The sequence below is a fragment of the Chiroxiphia lanceolata genome, chromosome 27 (genome assembly GCF_009829145.1).
Source record: "Chiroxiphia lanceolata isolate bChiLan1 chromosome 27, bChiLan1.pri, whole genome shotgun sequence".
Classification (NCBI taxonomy): domain Eukaryota; kingdom Metazoa; phylum Chordata; class Aves; order Passeriformes; family Pipridae; genus Chiroxiphia; species Chiroxiphia lanceolata.
Genome location: NC_045663.1, coordinates 2,793,123 through 2,813,163, shown reverse-complemented (window position 1 = coordinate 2,813,163; position 20,041 = coordinate 2,793,123). Strand labels below are relative to the sequence as shown.

The 20,041-nt window shown below is 43.8% G+C and overlaps 1 protein-coding gene across 2 annotated transcripts in view; it reads right to left on the bottom strand.

The window, feature by feature from the left end:
- KDM4B (lysine demethylase 4B) overlaps positions 1-20,041 on the bottom strand; it is a 96,715-nt gene that overhangs the window by 50,902 nt on the left and 25,772 nt on the right. For both annotated transcript variants that reach the window (XM_032712008.1, XM_032712009.1), the window contains exons 6-7: positions 7,832-7,881; positions 3,358-3,461 (exon numbers count right to left, since the gene is read on the bottom strand). In XM_032712008.1, the coding sequence (XP_032567899.1) occupies positions 3,358-3,461; positions 7,832-7,881 (154 nt within the window). The remainder of the gene's footprint in view (positions 1-3,357; positions 3,462-7,831; positions 7,882-20,041) is intronic.

The window sequence follows — 20,041 nt, the reverse complement described above, 5'->3', positions numbered from 1 at the left end:
GGAAGTTCAAACACTTCTCACTTGGCTGGGCCAACATCTAAACTTGCTGATGTCGTTAACATTCATAGAATAATTTAAAAATAGGTACTAAAATCTGCTGTGATAACACAGGAAGCTCCTGCAGGATTTCTGGATGAGTTGCTCGAGTCCAGCCTTCACCCAGAGCATCCCCCCATCCATCCCCTCCATAAATCCCAGCAGAGCTACAACTGTAACTCCAAAAGACACAAAGATTATGTTTCTGTCAGTAAATCTCCATCCTGGTGTCTTCATTTCGAGCCCACAGTGTGTGTCAGCCCTGGTACTGCTGTCAACATTAGCCCACAATAAATTAGAAAGCCCTCAAGATGATGGATAGGCCATGCAGAAAAGTAATAACTAGTGAAGGAGAGCCAGCACAAACTGCCACTCATGGAGAAAGCCCCAAATTTACTGACTCCTGCAAGCTCTTGAGGAATAAATGGAGAAATCAATAGGAGATTACAGAAATACACATTTTTAATTATTAAAAAGCCCTCGCATTGATCTGGTTCTTTTTTTTTTTCCAGAACACCATTATAGAGATTTATAAATGCTGCCTATTCACTTCATTGAAATCTGCCAAGAATTCAGATGGAGGGATCCTATCTCTATTCTCAGAGGAAAAAAAATGCCACTTGTTCCCTGTTTGTGAATAACAGGGATCCTCCTCCAAAAGCTCCTGATTCAGGACAGGAGGCTTCAGACACAGGTTGCTCAAACTGAAGAGATCTCCACCTTTTTACACCTAAAAACAGCTTTCCAGGGCAGTAATTATGATAAAAACACATTATAAATCAGGATTAGGAGTTATATTTAAGTAAGATGCTATAATAATTATATTTAATATATTTAAGTGACATGCTATAATAATTTTATGTAAGTATATGTAAGGAACATGGTATAATAATTAATATTTAAGTCATTTGCTTTAAAAAAGGAAGTTTGGTGTTGACATTAATATTGTCCTCTGTGTACACTGGTCTCTCCTTTATTTTGGTAAAAAATAGGAAGACAAAAAGCAGATTTTTAGCATTAAGACAACTACTTATACTCAGCATGAAGGAGACACCAGCCATCAATCTGCAAACATCCTTCATGTCACAAATCACAGGATTCATAGTGGGACACCTCACTCAGCAGGTGAAGACTTTCTACCAAGCAATAAATTGGCAACTCCCTTATTTAAACCACTTTGTAGCCCATCCCTATCAAATACAGCTCAGCAAAGATGACCTGGAATAAGTTTGGAAGGAAAGTTTTTCTTTCTATTGCCTTTTTTTACAAACTCCTTTGCTGCCCCTGCTTGGTTATTGATCAGAAATCACTTAGTGGTTATATTTATATATATAAATATAAAATTACTAGTCAATGCTACTTTCCTCAGACAGATGGAAAAACAAACATATAATAATGTTTATTCTGGAGAAAAATCTACCCACCTACAGCACACAAACATTTTAAGTCTTGGAAGAACTTCCTTTCCTTTCTGACCTCTGGTACAGCCAAAATCCTCAAATTAGATATTTTCATTATTATTTTCAACTCTGTGGAGCAGGTACCTGTATTTCCCCCCTTGGGAATCAGGTTCCACTGATGGAATTACAGGAAAAAATGGTCTGTTGTTCTCCATGAACAATTTAGTATCAACTAAGTAGGCCAAGTCCAGGCACTGATGTTGAACCAGAAGCACCACACTGGTCCATGGAAGCTCATCTGATGAGCCAGATGATCCCATTTCAAATTTAATTCATCATAACCCCCCACCAGGAAAAATCAAACAGTCCCTGGAGCAGTGAATTGAATGAATTCATAGTTTTTTATGCTATAGAAGAGCCAAGATCATTTGCTTCTATCTCAAAGAATCAGCAGGCTCAGTAAAGAGGTCTCAGGTGGATTAACTCTGACTAAACTATGCCTAAAAAACATAATTGACAGAATGTGAGAGTTCTTGGAAAAATCTGGCCATACAGAGGTGATGATGGAAAAGGGATGGGGAAGGGTAGAGAGGGACTTTGGACAAGGGATGGAGGGACAGGACACAGGGAATGGCTTCAAAGTGAAAGAGGGGAAATTTAGATGGGATATTGGGAAGGAATTCCTCCCTGGGAGGGTGGGGAGGGACTGGGATGGAATTCCCAGAGAAGCTGTGGCTGCCCCATCCCTGGAAGTGTCCAAGGCCAGGTTGGAGTAACCTGGGATAGTGGGAGGTGTCCCTGCCCATGGCAGGGGGTGGAACTGGATAGGTTTTAAGATCCTTCCAACCCAAACCACGCTGGGATTCTGTGAGATCAGTTTGGCCCAGGAATTCTTTGACACTTCCCACATCCCAAGGCAGGCCGGGCTCCCTGTGCCGGGAACACGCAGCACAGCAGAGGTTTGACTGATCCTGCCCAGATACAAATCCCTGTAAGCCTGGCTGAGGAGATTTACTTCAGAAGACTTTAAGAATAAGCACATTAAAACGATCATACCAAACAAACATGACCCCTCAGCTGAAAAAAGAGGGTTTAAGAGACTCAGGGATCCTTCCAGGCTTAGAGCACTTACACAACAGGGAACCAGCACGTCCAGTTTGGGCTCCTGCTGCATCCACAAGGAAAACAATAAGTGTTCCTGACTCACCAAAGAGCTTTGCTGCCTCGAGCACAAGTCCTATGAGGAGAGGCTGAGGGAGCTGGGGCTGTTCAGCCTGGAGAAGAGGAGGCTCAGGGGAGACCTCCTCACTCTCTGCAACTCCCTGACAGGAGGGGGGAGCCAGGGGGGGGTTGGTCTCTTTTCCCAGGCAACCATCAGCAAGACAAGAGGGCTCGGTCTTCAGCTGTGCCAGGGGAGGTTTAGGTTGGATATCAGGAAGAATTTCTTTGCAGAGAGGGTGCTCAGCCATTGGAATGGGCTGCCCAGGGAAGGGGGGGATTCTCCATCCCTGGAGGTTTTTAAGCTGAGACTGGATGTGGCATCAGTGCCATGGGCTGGGAACCACAGCGGGGTTGGATCAAGGGTTGGATTGATGATCTCAGAGGTCCCTTCCAACCCAGCTGATTCTATGATTCTATGATTGATAAGCCAGAACATCTGGATTAGCCTGTCCCTTCCTACCTGAGAAGCTCCTGAATTGCCAGAGTTTGTTCAGTGGAAGCTTTTTTTCACTTCACGGTGTCTCAGCCAAAAACCCAAATGCTCCTTTCCTGGTTTGAACCAATGGAATACATTCGGCATAACAATGCACTTAGAAATAAAACCAATTTCTCCCCAGGGAATTTTTCCCTCAAAAGAGAGGTGCTGTGCCCTGTGCACCCCAACAAGCTGCCAGTGTGTTCCCTGCATCCCTGGACGTACCCGGTCGAAGGGAATCCCGTATTTCTTCAGGATGGAGGGAGAAATGAGGGTCATCTTGTGACGGAGGAAAGCATCACATCCCTGAGAGCTTCCTGGGAAAAATCCTGTGGAGACATTCAAAGGAGGAGTATCACTACAGGGGTGTCATATCCGATGGATTTGTTAAGCAGAGATGAGCTGATAAATGAAAATCCGCCTTATTCATACAGATAAAACAAAAGCAAATGAGCAAGATGTCAGGAATTAGCACGTTTTTTAAAATATTGCATAAATTTTGTGACAAAAACCTCCACATGGAGACACCAAAATCACAGAAACATGGAATATCCTGAGTTGGAAGGGACCCATGAGGATTGAATCCAACTCTTGGCCCTGCACAGGACACTCCAACAATCCCCCCCTGTCCCTGAGAGCGTTGACCTAAGTCTGAATTCCCTTCAAAATGAGAGTTTGCATCTAAGTCTTCTCTGTCTGGGTATAAGTATCTCGGCCAAAATATCAGTAAAACCCTGAAAATTAAGAAACCTAACCTGTCTCTCTTAGATTTTGGCTGGTACCCCAAACCCTGACCCCTTTTTTTCTTAATACAGACCAGGAAAAAGTCCCAGCCTGCTCCAGCTACTCCAAGCACTCCCACAGCCTTTTTATACCTCCTCTGGTGGGCTGCTGGAATATTCTTGGGCAAGTAATACAATTTGTTAGATTCCAGAGCAATCTGCCCTACAGACCACTTCCCTGAAGGGAAAAATCAGCATGTAAATGTTAATATTCAGGGGAAAGAAAGGAAATAAAACATCTCCCTCCCAGGCAGTGGTGGGGACACGTTCAGTGGTCACTAAGAAGTGGCAGAGACAGCAGGATCTGACCCAACCAGAACCTCAGCACCATCAAAGCTCACCTCAGTTACAGGATCCACAACCCCAAATAATTAAGAACACTAAAAATGGTGGTAAAAACTGAATAAACTCCTCCATGCCAACAAATGAAACCCCATTTTCTTCAAGATCAGGTTCGTTCCCCTCCGAGTGGGTGACTCAGTGACAAGTTGGGTGTTTACAGGGATTCAAACCCATCACCATTTGGGAAAATAAATAAGCCAAGCTCTGGAAACAAAAGTAATTGATGAGACATAATGGGAAGGGTTTCAGAAAGAGAAAAGGATTACTGGATTCCAGGTTTTCTCAACATTTCTGTCCTAAAAGCATTTCAATTAAAATTATGACTGTCTGCTACCCAGTCTGTCCTTCCTCTCTGCAGTCCCTCTTTTTAATGCACAGTTTAAGTGGCTCTCATTAAAGCCACTAATAAAGAAGCCCATTTTAAGTGATTAGCACCAATAACATGGCAACACATTACCACGCTCTCCGTGGGCTCCCCAGCTCTCCCAGTGAGCCCATTTACAGCTCAGCTATTCATTTTCCATATTAATTGCACACTCATTTCTCCAGAGTAAACTTCTCCCTGGAACAGCCCATGGATGTGGAGGACAGAGGGAATGGCCAGGGAGCAAAAGTGCCTCCTTGGAGCTGTAAAACATCCCCCACCCCACCTTCCAAAGGGCCAGAAAGCTAAAATAAAGACCAGGTCACTGATAATTTCCCTCTGGTTTTACGGCACAAACCGTCCAAAAATCGATCATCCACAAAAATTAGTTACAAACAGCAAGAAACTCATTATTAATTCTGTCAGAGCTGGAGGGGGATTTCAGAGCCTGCAGAACACAAGTCCTCTGGATTGACTGACTTCTCAGAAAAATCACTTTTTTATCTATTAAAACTGGCAAAAAACTGAACTGTAGCTTTGAAATGCATCATTTCTCAGCAGACAGTTCTAATAATATTTGGTTTTAGGGATCAAAGAGCTCAGTGCACAGGAAAACAACACTGCCCTGCCCTAGGAAATTCATGCCCAGTTGTTCTACATTTATCCCACACAATCAGTTGAACCCCTTGGCACTCTATCCTTATAAAATTATTTTTAAAATTCTATTATTTTCTTCTATTATTTTATTCTTTTTATTTTATTATTATATTTATTACTTTTATTCTATTATTTTATTATTTTTATTCCATTTTTATATTTATTATTTATTCTTTTTATTTGATTATTTTTATTCTTTGTATTCTATTTTATTCTATTTATTCTCTTATTTTATTCTTTTTATTTTATTTTATTATTATATTTATTCTTTTGTTCTATTATTTTATTCTATTTATTCTATTTTATATTTATTCTTTTTATTCGATTATTTTTATTCTTTGTATTCCATTTTATTATATTTATAATTTTTATTCTATTTTCTATCCTATTATTTTATTCTTTTATGCTATTTTATTATTATTTATCATGTTTATTTTTTATGTTTATTTTTTAATTATTTATGTTTAATTTTTAATTTTTATTCTAATAGTTTTATTTTTATTATTATTAAAATTATTTTATTTATTATTTATTTATTATTTTATTAAATAAAATTATAACTTTTATTTAAATTTTATTTATTAATAATATTCTCATTTATTTAAATTACTTAATTTATTATTTATTTATTATTTTTACTTTTTATTTAATTCATTTATTAATAAATTCTATTTGATTCAATCAAATGTCAGACTCTCAGCAAGAAATAGCATCACACTGAATTTGCTTATTTGCTGGAAAATCAGTCTCAGAACTTCTTTTCTTTTGAATCCAAACAGAGTCCTCCAGATTTTCCTGCCCACTTTTCACTTCCCCACCGGATTCAAACCATCCCCCTTCACCTCACTGGAGATGAACCACGGAGGTTTGGAGTTAATTATTCTGGCTCAGGAGCTTTTTTTAGCTGGGCAGCTCCAGGAACGTTTGCAAGTGACCAAAAATAGCAAGAACATCAATTAAAAAATTAAAAAATATAGATTTCTGCAGCCAGACACCTTCCCTGAAGCTTGAGAGGTGGGAGTTCAGCACAGCCCAAACTAACTCTGACCTTCCCCCTCCCCTACGTTTCCCTTTCTTTTTTTTATCTTTCATTGTCTGTTTTTCTTTTTAATTTGGTCTTTACTGCACCAAAAATAAAGGAGGATGAGGCTAAAATAGAAGGAAAATGAGCAAATACACAATGTGTCATTAGAGGGTGAAGGAGTAACGGGTACAGACTGAAAGAGGGGAAATTTAGGTGGGATATTAGGAAAGTTTTTGTTGTGAGGGTGGTGGGGTCCTGGTACAGGTTGTCCAGGGAAACTGTGGCTGCCCCTGGATCCCTGGAATTGTCCAAGGCCTTGGAGAAACCTGGGATAGTGGGAGGTGTCCCTGCCCATGGCAGGGGGTGGAATGAGATGGGCTTTAGGGTCCCTTCCAACCCCTTATCACTCTATGGTGTGATGATAAAGGTGCTGCTGAATTTCTGAGCACTTCCCTAATTAAGGCTGAAAAGAATTAATAATAATAAAGTTGCTAAGACTGGAGAGGTAACATTTGGAGGTCAGAAAATACAGTTCCTGGTCCACTTTGTCCCTGCAGACCGTGTGTCTGAGGGAACCAGGAGAGTCTCAGGCTGCACTTCACACCTCTGGAACAACACAAATCTCCACTGCCCATGGAAGTGAAGGTTTAGGTGGGATATTGGGAAGGAGTTCCTGGCTGGGAGGGTGGTGGGGCCCTGGTACAGCTTTCCCAGAGCAGCTGTGGCTGCCCCTGGATCCCTGGAAGTGTCCAAGGCCTTGGAGAAACCTGGGATAGCGGGAGGTGTCCCTGCCCATGGCAGGGGGTGGAATGAGATGGGCTTTAGGGTCCCTTCCAACCCCTTAACACTCTATGGTGTGACGATAAAGGTGCTGCTGAATTTCTGAGCACTTCCCTAATTAAGGCTGAAAAGAATTCATAATAATAAAGTTGCTAAGACTGCAGATGTAACATCTGGAGTGTCAGAAGAAACAGCTCCGGGCCCCCTTTGTCCCTTCAGAACCAGGAGAGCCCTGGGCTGCACTTCACACCTCTGGAACAACACAAATCTCCACTGCCCATGGAGGTGAAGGTTTAGGTGGGATATTGGGAAGGAATTCCTGGCTGGGAGGGTGGTGGGGCCCTGGCACAGGTTGCCCAGAGCAGCTGTGGCTGCCCCATCCCTGGAAGTATCCAAGGGTTGGATGGGGCTTGGAGCAGCCTGGGATAGTTGAAGATGTTCCTGGGATGGAACTGGATGGGTTTTAAGGTTCCTCCCAACCCAAACCACTCTGGAATTCTGTGATTAAACCCACTGCCCAGCCATGGAAGGGTTTGGTCTCAATGCCTCAAAACTTAAGGCTTTTCCAAGCAATTTTAGTCGGGGTCATGGTGTGCCACAAACAGAGGCTTTGAGGAAAGGAAAAGCCCCTGCCAAGTTTTTTGGCTCCACCAAGGCAGCAGGTTCCTCAAGCAGCTCTTGGCAAGAGTAAATTCTAAGAGTCAGTCCAATGCCAGTCCTTTGTCAATCCCCTGAGAACTCCAAGCTCACCTTTTGCCAGGCGTTCCAGCCTCTTGCCGTGTTCCGGAGGGATGGCATACCTGGGAGAGATTAACAGCAATTAAACACCACAATCAGCAGTCTGCAATGTAAAAACCAGCTAAAGGAGAAGGCCAGGAAGGAGTGGGGGAATAACCATCAGCACAGCACAGATTGCCTGGAAATAAACCCAAATTTTATACCCCTGAAAGGCATCAGGAACACACAATGCATGAGAGAAACCCCGGATTTTAATAAAACTCCTTAGAGGTGTGTTATTTTCTAAAACAGCATCACAAGATTTCACAAGGTAGAAGGAAAATCGAGGAGACAAAGTGATGGTCCAACACTGGAAAACCAGAAATAAATCAGTGCAGGGAACAGCAGGTGTGTTTTCCATTGGAAACAGATCTGCAAAAATAAAATTGTGCTGAAGATTAACAAGCAAGAAATGTTGGATGGGCTGAAAAAGGTGTGAAGGAGAGTCTGTGTGCTTTGGAATACAACCATTTTCTGTGCAAATAGTTTTCATTTTGTTCCAAAAAGTAAATATTCTTCCCCATGGCTGAAGCAGTTATGGTTCAATCCTTATGTCTATGCTGCATTTTATTGGTTGATGTGAATAATGGAATTAAAACATTCAATAATTTCTCAATGAGGTGAATGAAAATGAAGGGCCTGCTGAGGAAAAACAACTTTAAAGGGTACAAAGAACAAACTTCCACACTTCTTAAAGCCAGTTTTATAAGATTAGGGGTAAAAAGAGTGCAAAAGGATTTGGCTGCAATTTTTTTTGGAGTGCAAATTATTGAACATAAAACTGGAAAAACAATTAAGTGCCTGAAGTCCCAGAGGTCACAGACAAAGAGCTGTGTGTGACCACCCTGTCCAAAAAGCACTTTCCTTTCTCTTCCAAAAGCTTTTAGTTCCCTCAGTGCTTTGAATATTCACAGGAGCAAAAAAAATCAGGTGACTGAGATTTATGTGTTCAGGTTATAAGGAGGGAAGGAAATACCCTGCCAAATGATAAATACTTGAGTGTGTTTAACATGATGCCACACATAATCTTGCCAATGGAAATTTGTAAATCATTGGTTACACCGTGTAGCAAGTGAAACGTGGCTCTCCCTGCTTTTAGTGATGGAGAATTCTGAGAATTTACATTTGGGAGAATGGCATTTACTGCCAGCAATAAGTTCTCTTCGAAGAGAACAATAAAAAAAGCATTATTTTTGCTATTTCCAATAAAGATGTCAAAGCCATCAGGCCTCATTACAACAAGCTGCAAACAGGATATTGCAGGGGGGAATTTGCACCATCTCAACAGCAGGTGCACACATTGCTCTGCTTAGGACAAGAGCTCAAAATACACCTGAGTTGAGAGGAATTTCAGCCAACTCCTCGATTTTCAAGTCTAAAACTCGAGTCTGCAACGTAAGGAGGAGCAGATAAAAGCCATCTCTAATGTATTACAAAATCAAAATGCACCTGCTGTGGCCTGGCAGGTTGGGAGGATAACACAGGACAGAAATCAAACACAGGGGGCCTCAAGATTTAGACATTAAGCTGATTTCAACTGATGGCTTAAAACAAAAAATTCAGGCAAAACACTGTGTAGCCCCTAATCTTGTAAAATAATAAATGCAGCAATGGACTCCCAACATCCCCTGACCAAAGTTTGACAGTGCCTTAAATTGCATAATTATCAAACAATTCAATTCCAGTTGTGTGGGACAAAGCTGGTGGCTTTTATTTTACAAAGACCATTCATCACTTACATAAATGTGATAAAACTAATCCCGATCCAAAGCTCCTTTGTGGGATTAATGTCCCTTAAAACAGGGAAATGAGACATTCCATTCCTTCTGGGAAAAATGCTGAAGGATTGGGAAAGAACTAATTTATGGCTACAAGGCTGCTGATGATTAATGTAATATCCCCAGTCTACAATGCAACCTTCACTTAATTAGTGCCTGTAATTGGGAGTTGTAAAGATAAGATTAATTGAATCTTGAGGATGTTAAAAGTTTAATACATTGGAACATGGTTATTGTGTTATCTGAAACTGCAGCCTGCAAAAAGCCAAGCCAGGCTTTAGAGAACAGCCCGTGGAGAGACAAAGAAAAAGGACTTGCCTGGATAGAAACCAGCCAGAGAGGAGGAATTTCCAGCTTATAAAAAAGAACTATATGTAATAATAGAGAAATGAAAATAGCCCAGTACAGAGTGGTAAGAGCTGACTCCCATTTTAGAAATCCACTTTTTTTTGTTTGGGCCAGGCTTTAGGAAGCTGAGCCTACCACACATCCCCCCCCCTCTGCACTTCTTTTAGAGGATTCACAAAATTAACAGCAGGAGAGGATTCAAAGTAGGTCAAATTGTGCTTTGAGTTCTGCTCACAGATCTGAGTGATTTACATAAAGACAGGCAATAAAGGCAGAATTTGGGCTGCTGTTTGGAGCCAGCAAGAGAAACAGAAGGCTGGGAACGTATGGCACAGATTGAGCTCAATCTACACATCAGCTGATTGATTGTGAGGCAGAACAACAATTCAAACACTCAGAATTGCTGCAGTCAAAGGAGTTGCTGCAGTTTTTGAGCAATAAATAAAATTTTTTGGGTGCCCTCCTGCTTCCAGTGGGAAAAACATCCAGCACGTGGCAGGGACAAAAGTCCTGGTGTGGCTCAGCCCCCACAACCGGGGCTCAGCTCAATGCAAAGCTTTAATTCCAGGGACAACCACCAGGCAAGAGCACATCCAAGAATTTCCTTTTCTAGATGCAGGGCTTAGAATGCTTTAACAGGGGTCTTTTTGTGGTTATTTTCCTTTAAATCTCATGGCTAAAATATTAAATGTATTTTCTCTAGAAAAATAAAAAAAACCCTCTTCTGCCCTATGAAAACCTTGAAAAAGAAAACTAAAAAATTAAGACATGTAAAACTCCTCCCCTCCTCTGTCCCATTCAGACCACAGACAAATGCTTTCCACAAAGACAAGGGCAGAGAAGGAAAAAAATAACTTCAAAACAAGCAAAATACCACTTTTATATCAATTGGCCAAACCAGACCCAGTCTCCATGGATTGGGATGTGTCAGGACTGTTGGACTGAGAAGTGCCTGAAGCTTCAACCCCTTGGCAGGGGCAGTTTTGGGTTAGGGCTGGAGCAGGTGTGGAGCAGGACTCACCTGGATGGAGAAAGGATTTTCCACTCCCCCAAACAACCTCAACTAAAAGGAAGTGATGGTGGCAGCATAAATATTTGAACAGCCTTTCTTAAGAACCATCTTTTTATAGACTATTTCTGCTGCAGAGAAAAGTTCTGCAAGAGTCACTAGAGAACCCAACAGTGCTGGAAACACTGACCTTGAGCCAGGGCAGAATTTGTCCCCTCCTGGTTCAACCTGGTCCCCCAGAAAAGCCAAGTTTATGGTGATAGTGCTAAAGCAGCAGCTGTTTGAGGGTAGATCAAAATTCCAAGGAACTGGGCTTGCAAACAAACCAAGGGACTAATTCCAAGGGTCAGCCTTGCAGTGGTTGACCAAGACAAAAGGCCAAGCTTCCCCCAAAAACCTGCCACTCAGCAATTTGTGGGATTGCAGCGTGAATGATGTGCTGCTGCTCTGCCAGGGAACAGGAGATTTACAGGGTGGGGAAAGAAAAAACCAGCTCAGGATAAAAAAAAAAAGTTATAGTTACACGACTCAAATGTCACCTCACCCCGAAGTCAACAATCTGAAGTGATATCCTGAGCCTTTCCAATTACCTTTTTCTACTTCCTACCAAAACAACACAAAGTCCCTGAAGGGGATCAAGTATCACTTGTACTCAGACAGAACTTACTGTTCTACACCAAACACTCTTCAGCTTCCAAACTCGTGTCCTGAAACCTTAATTCCAGCATTTCTGCTCTCTACCTCCACCTGATTCTCTGAGTTCCTGAGTTGGGGTCACAAGTTCAGAAGGTTTTGCCCCAAAGCTACAAATGTATGAGAAAATTATCTCCTTGTAATGACAGTTTGCTTTTGTTAATACGGAATTATGGAGTGGTTTGGGTTGAAGGGACCTTAAAGCCCATCCAGTCCCACCCCTGTCATGGGCAGGGACACCTTCCACTAGCCCAGGTTGCTCCAACCTGGCCTTGGACAATTCCAGGGATGGGGCAGCCACAGCTTCTCTGGGCAACCTGTGCCAGGGCCTCCCCACCCTCCCAGGGAGGACTTCCTTCCCAATATCCCATCTATCCCTGCCCTCTGGCAGTTTGAAACCATTCCCTGTGTCCTGTCCCTCCATCCCTTGTCCCAAATCCCTCTCCAGCTCTCCTGGAGCCCCTTTAGGCCCTGGAAGGGGTTCTAAGCTCTCCCTGGAGCCTTCCCTTCTCCAGTCTGGCCTTGGACATTTCCAGGGCTGGGGTAGCCACAGCTTCTCTGGGAATTCCATCCCAGCCCCTCCCCACCCTCCCAGGGAAGAATTTCTCCCAAACATAACTTTAACTGGACAGTCCCCCCTTTATCCTTAACACAAAAGAAAGATCCTTCCTCTTTGCCATCATAGGATGTCATTAATAGTGTAATTTTCTTGGTGTTTTGTTTATTCCCCTGGAATGGGGCTTGATGGATGTGGATAATTATCAGACTATAAAAGCCAGCAAATGTGCTATTTTCTATCGCTCTAAATCATCAAACAAATAAAGTGTGAAACAGCATTTCTGAATACAATTTTCCCCTCTAATGGCTTAGAATTATTATCAGGAACAATGAAAATAAATAAGCAAATGTCTTGTGAGTTAAGAATTAAACAAGTGTTTCAGTAAAAACCAGCTGACAGGCCATGCTGGGATCCAGGGATCAGTCTGGAGGCCTTTAAGGAATGATGATGTCACAGGGAATTCACTGTGGCAGGGACAGCTTCCAGCACCAGGTGCTCCTCAGGGACCTTCCAGCCTCAGATTCTCCTCAGTGCTGTTGCTTCAAAATGGAGGAAATTCAACTTTTAGCTTTCAGTGGCCAAGGAGACACGAAAAATCTGTTCCCTAACAAGCTCACACCTGTTTTCTCCCTGTTTAAGAGGAATCCTTCTCACCTGGAGCCACCCCTGCCTTTGGCAGAGGACCAAACCATCCTGTCCCTTCATCCAACCTCTCCCAAAGCTTCCAAGACCTTTCTTTGCCACAGCTGTCACTCAAAGGCTTTTTGATAGTTACACCTTGTCTCCCCACTTAATTACACATCAGCCCCATCACAGAGCAATTAAGCAGTGATTAATTTACTAAATCCAACAACCCACTCCCTGCTGGAGTTGGAGCTCCAAAGGCAGGAGGATCAACCCCAGGACTTTGGAAATGTCACTTCAATCCTGTCCATGTGAGACCTTCTAGTCTCAGATTCTCCTCAGTGCTGTTGCTTCAAAATGGAGGAAATTCAACTTTTAGCTTTCAGTGGCCAAGAAGACATTAAAAACCTGCTCCATAACAAGCTCACACCTGTTTTCTCCCTGTTTAAGAGGAATCCTTCTCACCTGGAGCCACCCCTGCCTTTGGCAGAGGACCAGACCATCCTGTCCCTTCATCCAACCTCCCCCAAAGCTTCCAAGAACTTTCCTTGCCACAGTTGTCACTCAAAGACTTTTTGATAGTTACACCTTGTCTCCCCACTTAATTACACATCAGCCTCAACACAGAGCAATTAAGCAGTGATTAATTTACTAAATCCAACTCTGCTGGAGTTGGGGCTCCAAGGGCAGGAGGATCAACCCCAGGACTCTGGAAATGTCACTTCAATCCTGTCCATGTGAGACTTTCCAGCCTCAGATTCTCGTCATTGCTGCTGCTTCAAAATGGAGGAAATTCAACTTTTAGCTTTCAGTGGCCAAGGAGACATTAAAAACCTGCTCCATAACAATGTCTAAATGTCACTTCAATCCTGTCCATGTGGGAAGGTAAGAAAGTTCATTCCACAGGGTGTGCACAAGGGTTGCCCAAACAGGCCCCACACAGTTTAACAAACCATAATTAATGAAATAAGGACCAGAAGCAGAACAGGAACAGCACATCAAAAATGCCCAAGCCCACATGTCGAGCTGGGTTTCTGTCCTCAAAGCAGATTTAATTGTGCCAAGAACACTGACCCTCTGAAGATTCAAATGCCAACCCACCCTCAGCCACGACAGGGATGTTGAAAAGCTGCTATTTCAATCTCTGCAAGGCCAAATGTGTCCAGAAATGCAGAATCTGAACCCTGACCTTCAACATCTGTAGCCCCTGTGACAGCAAAGACTCCAAAGAAAACTCCTTAGTCCATCAGGGATATTTATCAGCCAGTAAAAGCCATTAAGGGCCACCATTAATAGAGGGTTGGTCCCTCACTGCAAAGTTCAGATCCTGATTTTTTTAGAAGGTAAAATCTTTGCTATATTCCATCTCCTCACTGTGTCAAAGCAAAGCTCAGGGTAAAAAGGGGGTTTCCCCCATAGAATATCCTGAGTTGGAAGGGACACCCAAGGATCAGAGTCTAACTTTTGTCCAACACTATTTTTAAGCTGGTTTGCAGCCTGTATGAATAAAAACAAAATAATAATTCAAGAGGAAGAACAGATTGTTCCTTTGTTGATAGCACTGTCACCTGCCTTTCATGGTCACCTCTCTTTTCCTCACCTTTACATTCCTCCATATTTAACCTTCCTTCATCCCTCCCTCCCAACAATTTGCTCAAATACAGAAATCAACTCCCTCTCTCCTTCTCCTCCTCAAACCTGAGCTTGGACCACACTGAATTGGCTGGAAATATCCCATTTCCCTTCTCAAGGCCGTGGTTAGGGAAGGAAATTCTCTGGCTTCCCTCTCCTGTCCCCTTCTATTGTGGCTCCTTCCCATCAGGAATGCAAACACATGCTCTGGAGATAAGATCACACATGGATCAGAGAGCTCCTTGTTCCTAGGAAAGAACCTTTATCAAGTGCCTGCAGCTTTATCTTTAATGGATCATTTCACAGGACAACAGCCCGTGGAATTCAGGCTCTTTAACCACCGGTGTCAACGATTTCAAATAATGACATTTTTATTGAAATACACACAGGGAGAAAGATAAACACAGAGGTTGGGGAGTATCAGCTCCAAAAGCCATAATAAGGAGTTAATAGGTAATGACAGGACAAGATTACAGCCCCAGAAGACACCAGCTCAACCCGGGCCTTTGACAGCTCCCAGGAGCCCTGCACACAACAGGTCACATCCAACCCTCTGGGAACCAGCACAGAGAGAAAATCAGGGCAAACCCTGCCCAGCAAAGCCTGGGCAGCACCAAACACGCCCAGCACTCACCCCACAGGGCCCACCTCACTCCAGACAATCCCTTTTCCATGCACAGAACTTCCTAATTCTCCCCAGTCTGAAGAAATGGCAGCGATTTGGCTGCTGCCAGAACAGGAAGGTGAGAAACTTTTCTCCTTCCCTGAAGAAACTCAAGCTGCAATTGCAAACTCTCCCTTTGTTTTCCAGTTACAATATCTGGAGCAAAACTCTGGAGTTGGGATCAAATCCTGAGGGATTGACTGTTGCAAGATTAAGTCAAGCCCAACTTGTGCCAATCATCTACTTCTAAAAGACTCTTCAAACCCTCAAAGTTGCCATGAGCTAGAAATAGGATTAAAGAGCCATTAGTTTCAAGGAGTGACATTAGACAGGAGCTTCTTAAAATTCTGATTTTAAAGCAATATTAATTTCTAAGAGGCACAACTGAATTCCAAGATTTGCACAAAATTGAGCAATTTTCACAGCAAAATTCACCAACCCCAAACTCAGTGAATACAAAAGAGATTTTTTTTTTTCCAGAACTCCAAATGCAATTTTTAAATACTATTTTAAAAGCAGAGCATTTCAGATGAACAACCATCTGCTCTTGGAAAGGCTCTCACTGTCCCTGTCCAGTCAGCTCCAAATGCCAGGCACAAAGCACAAAATTACAGCTCACATTGGAGTGACTCTCCTTCCACATGCAAAAATAAACCCACAGTCAGCCCCTGCCTGCAGTGAATGAGCAGCATGAAGGAGGCATTTTACTAAGAAAAGGTGTTTGGGGAAAAACATTATGAAGTCATTTATTCATTCAGTTTAGCCAAGAAGATAATTAGTATACAATTCAACAGAGATGAATGACTACAATATTCATCCCCTTGCCATTCCCTGTTATTTGTTTTGAAGAACCTGTTCACATCAGATTTATTTCCCTCAACTGGCAATCAGGTTATTAATTACTGGTTGCTTTTTGTAGTGGATAGTGTAGAAAGGGGAAAGAAAAGCAAAGATTAGACTTCAAAGACCTTGTATTCTAAAATAATAGCTCGTTTCAACTGTAGAAACAAGGAGAAAAAAAGGGAACCAAGGGAGATCACAGATATTTGTGTCTTGTACCAAGTGACCTGTGTGAGCTGCCTCCTTCACCAGGCACAGCAACACGTGTTCCTGAAAAAAAAAATATGGATAATTGCCTACAGCAGAACAAAAGAAATCTGCTCACCTGTAATGAAAGATATTTTTAGATGAGGAAACCCCGGGTGCTAGAGGTGCAATGCCTCCACACACACTCTTTTGGGTTTTTTTAAGGAGAAAAAAACCCCAGCATTCCAAAGGTTTAATTCTCCTCATCCATCAACTGCACCGTTTCAAACTCCAACTGCTTTGAAGTGAGGGCCTGTGTTCTTGTCGACATCAAAGCCAGGGGTGTTGCAGCTGAGATTTGATAAAGATCACTGAGAAAGTTTGCAAAGTTCCCTTTATTTCTTCTGTTTGATCCCTTTGGGCTGGTTGATTGGGCAGTTAGAAACAAAGTGGGTGCAAACCCAGCCTATTTATCACTGAGAACATTAAAGAGTTAACAGCTGCATGTCTCTCAGACAACACCGAGTGCTATTTAAGTGCTGTCATTACCACAGGCTTCTCTTATTTTAAACCACACTTGTGCTGCACTTGGCATCACCCGACGACAATTTTCTCTGAGCAGAGGGAGAAAAAAAAAAAAATCCCCGCTGATTTTTGCCAGTTTAACAAAATGTGAATAAAGACAAAGCTCTGCAGCACCACTCCTGGTGCCTCCTGGCCTTCCCAAACCGGAATGTGCAAGCTCATTCTCCCCCAGGGCCCAAGTCAGATCAGGCTCAAAGAGTGGGATAGAGCAGGGAAGAATGATAGAATGATAGAATCATAGAATCAGCTGGGTTGGAAGGGACTTCTGAGATCATCCAGTCCAACCCTTGATCCAACCCCGCTGTGGTTCCCAGCCCATGGCACTGATGCCACATCCAGTCTCAGCTTAAAAACCTCCAGGGATGGAGAATCCACCCCTTCCCTGGGCAGCCCATTCCAATGGCTGAGCACCCTCTCTGCAAAGAAATTCTTCCTGATATCCAACCTAAACCTCCCCTGGCACAGCTGAAGACTGAGCCCTCTTGTCTTGCTGATGGTTGCCTGGGAAAAGAGACCAACCCCCCCCTGGCTCCCCCCTCCTGTCAGGGAGTTGCAGAGAGTGAGGAGGTCTCCCCTGAGCCTCCTCTTCTCCAGGCTGAACAGCCCCAGCTCCCTCAGCCTCTCCTCATGGGAATTGTGCTCCAGTCCCTTCCCCAGCCTCGTTGCTCTCCTCTGCACCTGCTCCAGCCCCTCAATGTCCTTCCTGAGCTGAGGGCCCAGAGCTGGACACAGCACTCCAGGGGTGGCCTCACCAGCGCTGAGTCCAGGGCAAGAATCACTTCCCTGGACCTGTTGGCCACACTGTTCCTGAGCCAGGCCAGGATCCATTGGCCTTCTTGGTCACCTGGGCACACTCTGGCTCCTGTTCAGCTCCCTGTCCATCCCCACTCCCAGCTCCCTTCCTGCCTGGCTGCTCTCCAGCCCCTCTGTCCCAGCCTGTAGCCCTGCAGGGGGTTGTTGTGGCCAAAGTGCAGAACCTCTCCCTCCCCTCCTGTCTCGGTGGCAGAGTGAGCTCCTCAAAAGCCTCAGTTATTTAAAGCAATCTGGGATCCTGTCAGGCTTCCACGGATCTTCATTTCAAACCAGGCCCCAGCTCTGAGCAGACACTGCAAAATGCAAGGATGAGATGCAGCAAGAGTGGCACTGGATCAAAGACCTCAGTCCAAACTGGGAGGACTGAGCTGAGGTGAATTATTAGAGCTCCACACACAGCAGCACAGGCACAGCCCACCAGGGCAGGGGGGCAGGAGCCCACCCAAAAACACTGCTGTAAAAACAAGGATGTGATCCCAGGGCACCATCTCCACCTTCCAACAAGGATGTGATCCCAAACCACCATCTCCACCTCCAAAAACAAGGATGTGATCCCAGGGCATCATCTCCACCTTCCAAAACAAGTATGTGATCCCAAATCACCATCTCCACCTTCCAACAAGGGAATGTGATCCCAAATCACCATCTCCACCTTCCAACAATGGAATGTGAGCCCAGGGCACCACCTCCACCTTCCAAAACAAGGATGTGATCCCAGATCACCATCTCCACCTCCAAAAAAAAGGATGTGATCCCACATCACCATTTCCACCTTCAAAAATGAGGATGTGATCCCAGATCACCATTTCCACCTTCAAAAATGAGGATGTGATCCCAGATCACCATCTCCACCTCCAAAAAGGGAATGTGATCCCAGGTCACCATCTCCACCTTCCAAAACAAGGATGTGATCCCAGGGCACCACCTCCACCTTCCAACAAGGGAATGTGATCCCAGGGCACCATCTTCACCTTCAAAAACAAGGATGTGATCCCAGGGCACCATCTCATCTTCCCAGATCATTCTGGAAGGTACAAAGAGGAACCACAGATGGGAAGGGGCTCCACTTTGCTGAACTCCAATCTCAAAAATTTATAATTTCAACAAACTAAAGAGGCTCAGTAAAGATGGACAGAAAATGCACAGACTGAACACTAAAATGGCAGAGAAGCACACACTGATTCCATGCCTTTTGCAGTGGATTTAGATGGGAATAAAAACCCAGGAGGACTCTGGAGGTGAAGCACAAACAGCACAGAGCTGAGTGGAAGGGGGTCTGAGCAGCTGAGATCATTTCATTTGTGCTCTTCCAGAGTTGATTCCATCAATCCCAGAGCCTGGCTTGCTCTTCCTGGCATTTTCTCTCACAGGCAACACAAGTCCTGCCTCCCCAAAAATGCTGTGCCTCCTCTGCAGCAGAGAAATGGCCTTTTAATAATCTACAAGAGCCTAATAAAAAATCCTAAGTCTATTAAAAAGAAAAATCTCCATTTATTCCAGTTGCAGCACCTGACTGGGAAGACAATCCACGACCACAAGTTCATTCAGGTTGTGGACAACAAGCTGATCCCAGGATTTTTAAAGCAAACCACCAGTAGCACTGTGCCCTTCCTGGTGGGATTTCCCTCTTCCTTCCCCCACATTCCCACCCCCAGGCTGAAGGGGCTGGGCTGGATCTCAGCAGCAGAGTGTGGTTTGTATTGATTAACTAATGACTGCAGTGCACGAAGCTTGCAAGGCTTTATTAATAACTCCCTGCTCTCAGTTATCAGGGAATTACAGGGGGATGCAATTCTGCATCTCAATATATCCCTCCTTCCATGGATCTCCCAGCAAATCAACATGCACACGGATTCTCAGGGCAGAAAGCCCCTTCCAAAGCAGCTTTCACCTCTGTTTTGGAAGAGATGGGAGAGTGAAAAGCTCTTCTGCCTGGCCATCCTTTATCTCACTTTCCTTTTATTCCTTTTAATGAATATCACCATTCCTTCTTCTCTCCCTTTTATCAACAGAAAAGGGTCTGGCTTTGCCAAATCTGCCTGAGAGCAAATGGTGTTGCAGTTAATCCATAAATCAACCACCACCATAAATTCTGCTCTTTCTCCATCCAAAACTGCAGAGCTGTAAAACAGATTACATGGGATAGCAGAGGCAGGAAGGGAATTTGTGAGCTGTGAGGAGCCCACCACAGCCAAATGGCCTTCCCTGCCCCTCCTTTCCTCCCCACTCCACCCAAAAAGCCCATAAATCTCTGCTGGCAGGACCAGAACACACAAAGAGCCAGTGTGGACAGTCTGAGAGCAAGGCAACCCCACACACCCCACGTGGAAGGCTGTGCTGACCTTGGGGATTGAGGGGGGAAAGGCTGCAGAACCTTCTCCTGAATTCCACAACCCCAAGACATGGGAAAAGTGAAACTCTGAAAAATAAAAGTTCTCAGTATGGAGCATCA